Source organism: Aulonocara sp. 'chitande type north' Nkhata Bay, linkage group LG12, assembly GCF_057382095.1.
Source record: "Aulonocara sp. 'chitande type north' Nkhata Bay isolate Kocher_YH1m ecotype deep benthic linkage group LG12, A_spYH_male_GT1.1, whole genome shotgun sequence".
In the NCBI taxonomy this organism is placed as follows: Eukaryota; Metazoa; Chordata; class Actinopteri; order Cichliformes; family Cichlidae; genus Aulonocara; species Aulonocara sp. 'chitande type north' Nkhata Bay.
The window spans coordinates 10643199-10650152 of NC_141355.1; the positions used below are offsets into that span (position 1 = coordinate 10643199).

At 40.5% G+C, this 6954-nt stretch overlaps 1 protein-coding gene across 1 annotated transcript; it reads left to right on the forward strand.

Moving 5' to 3' along the window:
• Nucleotides 1–2273: 2273 nt before the first annotated feature.
• LOC147316953 (uncharacterized) lies at nt 2274–4968 on the forward strand. Its single transcript, XM_086313488.1, has 4 exons — nt 2274–2322; nt 2424–3500; nt 3605–3773; nt 4291–4968. The coding sequence occupies exons 2-4, from the start codon at nt 2600–2602 to the stop codon at nt 4415–4417; spliced, it is 1197 nt and encodes a 398-aa protein (XP_086169614.1). The 5' UTR covers nt 2274–2322; nt 2424–2599; the 3' UTR covers nt 4418–4968.
• The last annotated feature ends 1986 nt before the right edge of the window (nt 4969–6954 follow it).

Genomic DNA, 6954 nt, shown 5'->3' on the forward strand with positions numbered 1-6954 from the left:
AAAACTTCGAATTGTGAGTACATTGTAAACCAATAGAAACAAGAGTGTCACTGTCATACCTAATGTACCCAATGGTGATGATTTTGCCGATTTAGAAACGCTGAAAACTAACTTAAAAAACAAAGACAAAGAAAAAGTGGTCGGAGCAGTCGTGACGGCAGCCGACCTCACCGGCGCCATCTTAAATTTTTTGCAATTAATGTAGTTACTATGGACTTAATGCATACATATTATTAAAATATGGGCTATAACAGTTGTATAGCAACTTGAAATGCTCCCACAAATGGCACTACAACATGTAAAAAAATAATATAAGCTCTGGCGGACTTGGTTCTATAGTAGGTCTTAAAGGGTTAAATAAATATCATCAAATAATCGAGATCTCAATTTCAGTGAAAATAATCGTGATTATCATTTTTGCCATAATCGAGCAGCCCTACCTCTGGAGGTGTCTAGATATGACAGCCCAGTGAGGTATCCATCCTCCTTGGCGCCTTGTATCTCCATAAGCAAATCCCCAAGTTCACGTAATCTGATGTGATCTTTGGCTGCAATTTTTGGAAAACTGTCAAGTCTCTGAAACAGTGACTGCTCGATCATCTCAGGGGCACCATAGCAGTCATTCAGCCTCTCCCATGCCTTGCGCAGAGCCAAACCTGCATTATTCACATGCACTGAGCGTATGCATCTTATTTGCTGTCCAGACTCTTTTCCTAACCATTTGGTCATGAGGTCTAATTCTTGTGTTTCTGTAAGTTGAACCTCAGCCACAGCATTAATGAATGAGGACCGCCATGCACGGAAATTCTCTGGCTTATCATCAAATTGGTACAGTCCTGACGTAACGAGATCACGTCGCGCCAAATATTGTGCCAGAGGGTCTGGTGGTTGTGACACGCTCACTGGACGCATATGCCGGGGTGTTTGTGATTGAGCACCTATATACGTGCGAGGGTTTGTTCTTTCGACGTCGGTCTTCAATTCAGCTCTGGTCAGTTTAGACAGGTTTGTTGTGGGTGGATACGTCCCATTATCCACTTCAGGCTTGGGCTTGCTATTGCTATGTTGGAATTCCGCTAAGCTTACAGGTGGATGCCATGTCCTGAAACTGTCTTCTGATTCTGCACGGTCTACAGATTTAACAGGTGGGACAGATACTGGTGCGAAGGTAGACTGATTCTGATCATTTTGAGAGCAAACATATTCACTAGTACGTTGCAATCTAAGCCTGTCTTCTGACTCAGATTTCACATTTTCTACATTTCCATGCATTTCTGCTACATCTTCTAACACCTGTGCTTCAGCGATGGCTGCGTCTGCTTCACGATTTAATGTTAGCACTTCCAGCTCTGTATCAATTCTAGCGACTTCCAACTGATTTTGAGCTTCTCTAGTTTTCCTTTCTGCTTCTCTAGCAGCCTTTTCCAATTTTAATTTAGCCTCCTGGCTAGCATATGATGCTCGTACCTTAGCAGCTTCTGCTTTAGCTCTGGCGCGAGCCGCACTTACAGATGATGCTGATGTCACGTTGCTCCTGGTATTTGATACCGATGACTTGTTGCTTGCTGCCATCACAAACACGTAGGACCATCGAGTGCCGCCTTTTCACTGTAGTGTTCTGTTGCAGAGTGTAGCAACTCCGATCAAACACCAAGCTAAACCTCTGTCAATGAATACACGAGTCCGAGTAGAGTTGACTTTTTACTCAGAATCTTCATTTGACAAGCGGTGAAAACTGTAGTTGAAAGGAAATACAGAATAGAAAAAATGATCGTTTACATAAATATTGCATCACGAAATAACTCAAAATGTGACCTTACACCTTCGTGTTAGCTTTAGCAACAGTAATGATCATCATCAAAACTGCCTTTTTTAACATGTACAAATCAACCTCCATGAATCACAAATAAAATATAATTTTTCACAAATACCACTATTTATGCCTTTTTAACACCTTCATCGTGAAATATATACACTTACGGCGTTGCCTGAACAATGTTCCCAAGTGGATGGCTGTGGATAAGCCTCAGAGCAAGACCACATGTCACTCTCCCTCTTAGAGAACCAGGAAGAGGAATTAAACAGGAAATGAAGCAATACAGGTAACCCACCAGGAAGTGAGGTTATTAGCAAGTTCACCTTCAAAATTAAAGCTTCTTAACATTTTTAACTCTTTTTACTGTTCTTTCTAACTTAAATACATACAAAAGAATTACTTTAAGCAAACATTAAAGATAAATGAAATAAATGCCTTTGAGGCATGACAGACAGCATTAAGACCTGTACAAGCAAGAAAGCTTCTTTCTGCTTGGAAACAGAAATGTAAGTAAAAACAACAAACAACTATTCAAACTCAAAAGCAGAGATGGTCATGAACAGACATACAGTGTGAATCATAATTGTATTTGTTTTGTAATTTAAAGACCAAACTCCAGAGAACAGCTCGCTATCATCTGTGGAAGCCTCATCAACCCAGTCGCTGTCATTGCTCTCACTTTCACCCCAAAGTCTATCGTCGACCTCCTCCAGCAGCCCAGGATGTGACACACAATGGGATGACAACTTTGAAATTCCATGGAGTAAACTTCCTGCAGAAGTGATGCATTTTCTTGAGAGGGGGAAAAGGCCTCGCCCAAAACTGAGGAGGCAAATGGTCCGGATTGTTGTGACTGAGATGATGGAAAAATGCCCACATGTAGGTAGAAAACATTCAATTGACGTTGCAAGAAAAATGGTGGCAAAATATCCCAATTCTCTGCAAGATTTAATAGAGGGTGAGATTGTTGGCGCAGGCTACCTTTCACTTGTCAAACAGTTGCAGAACAGAATTGAAAATGTAAGGCGCACTTCAACACCCAAAATAAGAAAAAGAAAACATCAGACTGACTCAGACCACACAGACGAGATCCCTTTAGAAGAAAGAGCAGCCATGCAGGATACATACGGGTGCATTAAATGGAATGTAGAATTTCTGCCTCTTGAAGAAACTCCAGAGAGCCAACAGCAAAAGATGGAAAAACTCAAGGTGATGTTCCAGCAAGCTGACACCAATCCAGAAGAGGTAAAAAGTCTAATGAAGTCCACTTACTACACACAACGTCAACATGTCAATCAGGGGAAAAGTATCAAATGCCTTAGGGAGGAGTGGCCGTTTTGGTTTGATGAACTTGGCATGTCTGTCCACTTCAAGGAACTTACTGGGATTGACCTCAAAGAGACATTCACACGTAATTTGGATTTGAAGGGGAAAAGGCTACTGGACTACTTGACCACAGTTGCTGTCAGCAAAAGCAAGGTGTTCCTTCAGACTTATGCAAGGCTTCAGAGGATGCGGGGACCGCAGAGTGGCTGCTCAGATGATGTGAAAGAGATGGTCCTGCTTCTGCTCAGCTACTTTGAAGAGAAGGAGGAGTCCATGCTTCTCTGTGTTGAAGATACATGTCTGGCAGATGAGGTACAACTGGAGCAAGTGCCTCTGACACCCACTATTATCGTGTGTGGTAAGTCTGTTTCATAGCTCTCTCTCTTGTTAAGTGCACTTTTTATAGAATGTCATGTGACTGCCGTGTTTATTGATATAACCTGTTAAATAATTTGTTCACAGGACAGTCCTGCTATTCCTCAAGAAGATACATGCTGAGTATTGATCGGAACCTCGTCAGCACAAACATATCCTCCTTCATTTCTGCACTGTGCCTCATGTTCGGGAGCTACTACAATTTCAACATCCATTATCCATCTGAGCTGGCTTCCACTTTAGAGTTTCTTCAGAGGTGAACAAATATGGCTTTGTTATTTCTCATAACTGAGACTCTGGGATCTGGAGTCTGGCTTTGATGTGGTTCGAGTCCAGGTCTGGCTCTGAGTCTCGGTCGGCTTTGGAGCCGGTTTCAGTTGTTTTTTCTGTTTTTTGTTGTTGTTTTTTTTTTTTTTTTTTGGTTTTTTAAAATACATTAACAGTCTGAATCCGGGTCCAAGCCTGGCCGAGACTCAGGGCTAGACCAAGCGTCAACTGACGTCTGACTACCTATAACCTTTGCTTTGGATTTTAACAATGCTAAAGTGTGACATATCACTGCATAAGACACTCGTGAAGGGTGCCAATACTTTTGACCATGCATTGTTCACTTCCCCACAGCATTTTGGTTATACTTTGTCTTGAACGTGGTCATGGCCATGACTGTGTGTATATATATGTATATACTTAATTTTTACTTACTTTGTACGTGTATTTTAACTGATCAATTATAAAAATGCTTAATAAACTTTTATATGATTGTTATTCTACAGGTGTTTCTTCTCCATAAACCCAGAAAAAGGAACCAAAGTAGAGAACAAAAACTCAAAGCGTCGTCTCAGTGTGAACCCTCGAGTCCTCACCCTGATTCAGGATCTTGCCGACCACAAGTGGCGCTAAGCCTAAATCTTGACTCTCTGTGGACTGTTAGTTTTACTTAGTTAATTTTGTTCCACAATGTGTACTGGAACCTTTTACTGGTCGAATGCATGAAGCCAATTCATGAAGATGTTCTTTCTTTGTAGGAATGTTCTTTATTTACATAAGAAAAGAAAAAAAACAACATGCTGCTACTGCAGTGTTTCTAGACCACATGTGTAGGTTTGTTTCACCACGTGGTTTTGCTGATGTTTTCTGACCAGGGCCATGGTTGTGGTGACAGCAGGGTGCGTGTTGCGTTGCACGGTGGTTATGATCATTTTTGGCACAATATGTGTTTTTTGTTTTAAAGTCTTAACAGGTTATTTAACTTTTTCTGGTGGAGGGTCTAACAAATGCTTGTTTCATGAACATGGTTCTTGCTTTGCAGGAATGTTCCACAGCTTTTATAGCCTATATTTTGATTGAATTGTGTAGTTGCTGTGTGCCTTGCATATTGTGTTAGTTGGAAAAATGGATCCATTTGCTGTCATTTTGCTAATGTGGCTGCAAAATAAATTTCCCAAAAGTGATATTTTCCTCTCTTGTGTTTTCTCAAGATGTATTTTTGCATGTTTGGGTGTAGGCGTAGCAGTAAGAAATTTGCTGGGTTATGGTTAAAATTTTACATTAAAACATATAATATTCAGCATAGATTTTATGTATAATTTACAGAGCAGCTCCATTTAATATGCACTGTTTCACCGTAGTTCTACCATTTTAAATTAGTTCTTTGTACGATATTTCCCTGTTAATTTTGCAGTTTATGGATCCACAAAAAGCATTTATTACTTGTAAAAGATACAGGAAATAGTGTATTTATATATCACATCTATGTGTGAAATTAACTTCTTTTTCCTGTAGATTTAACAGTTTTAATCTGAGATTCATTCACTGTAAATCAATTTACAAGTTGCATCTGTAAAGCGTTTTTACAGGAAGTCCCTGGTAACCCCAGCTGCCAGGGTTTTCCTGTAAAAACAGCACTTTTTTTTTTTTTACAGTGTAAAGCATATAAACAATTACAGCAATATGATGCAACAAACACAGCAGTACTACTAATCCAAAATACTCAAAGCTTCATAGAACTGAAACAAACATTTATTTTTAGGTCCATTCTGCTGCTGATACTTTAGGTTTCTGAACATTAAACTGGTTGCTGCCTTTCATAGTGTTCAACTTGAAGGCCCTGAGTACTTTCTCCCACACTGAAAACACTGGAATGATAAAATTATTTGAACATTACCTAATAAGACTGATTCAGGACAAGCAATTAGTTATTTTAAACTTTCCTAGCAGTCCTTCACAAACAGGGAACAGTCTGTCTATTCTCTCCATCTGTCACCTGCTGCTGGCTCTTCCTCCTCCTCTTCCTCACACACTGCTGAGTTTGTCCTGGTGGATCATCAGGGGTGCAAAGCCTCACAGATGATGTGCAGCAGTGGGTCCTTCAGTCTGTCCTCACTCTGGACACTTGCAGTTGTCACACATGGAAATCAAATGTGTGATAAGCTGCAGGATTCAAACACAAGTGTAACTTATAAATACATGTTCATACTTTTATTCCACAATCAGAGAGAAAGAAAAAGAGAGAGAGTGCAGGACAGACAGATAGGTGACAGTCTCAGGTGTATACACTGCTACAAAACAGCACAAGAGAAGGAGGATTTAGTGTTTGTGTTATTACGAGTGCTAAACAAGAAGAGTTCCCAGATGGTACAGTGGACACATGTGTTTAAAGCATCTTTCTTTCAGCTTAACGAGTGAACCGTCAGCTCGTTCAAACACACGTTAAAGTCCGTTTGGCTCGACACCACCAAACAGAGGCAGCAATATAACATAGCTGACATTAACAGTGCAGGGAATCCTGCTTGTGAATTATCCATAAAATCATCACATTCTCTGTAAGATTAAGGTCAACTATTTAACGGCATATATTTTAAAGTAAAGGCTTTAAAACCAAGCTGACGCTGAAAGTACAAACATCACTAATGTCACATAACTTTGCCGATATGTGGCCAATGTTTTAATAATGTTATGTTTTAATGTTCTTCATTATTAAACATTCGCACATAAATAAGTGACATAATATTCAGCACTTACTTTTGAAAGTTTACTCTTTAGCCACCCCGCTTCAGGCATCCGCCGTTTTTTTCCGAACAAAATATCCACACCCACCGCCACGCTATGAATTGTGGGATATATGGGACCACGAAGTCTACATTGGACCACACTTCAAATTTGGGGAAATGAACTGCACATTTGTCAACCGCATTTGGAGTACACTTCGAATTGGGACACCCTTCCTCACGTCGCTGTGACGTAATCGGTCTCCAAATGCGCACTACGAAGCGTGCGGTCGCTGGATTGGGACACAGCCCTGAAGTCCTCCAGAAACCTGGTAATGAACATTTGATTCAGGTGTGATGACCCAGGGAGGAAACCTGCAGGACACTGGCAGTTGAGGCCTAGAGTTTCTCACCCCTGATCTAAACTAACAGCTGGGAAACAAAGTCATT

Bases quoted from the DNA above. Each gene is read 5' to 3' on its own strand.
- LOC147316953 (XM_086313488.1), top strand. From the start codon at position 2,600: ATGCATTTTCTTGAGAGGGGGAAAAGGCCTCGCCCAAAACTGAGGAGG. The intron at 3,501-3,604 runs GTAAGTCTGTTT...ATTTGTTCACAG, and splicing joins ACCCACTATTATCGTGTGTG to GACAGTCCTGCTATTCCTCA. The intron at 3,774-4,290 runs GTGAACAAATAT...GTTATTCTACAG, and splicing joins ACTTTAGAGTTTCTTCAGAG to GTGTTTCTTCTCCATAAACC.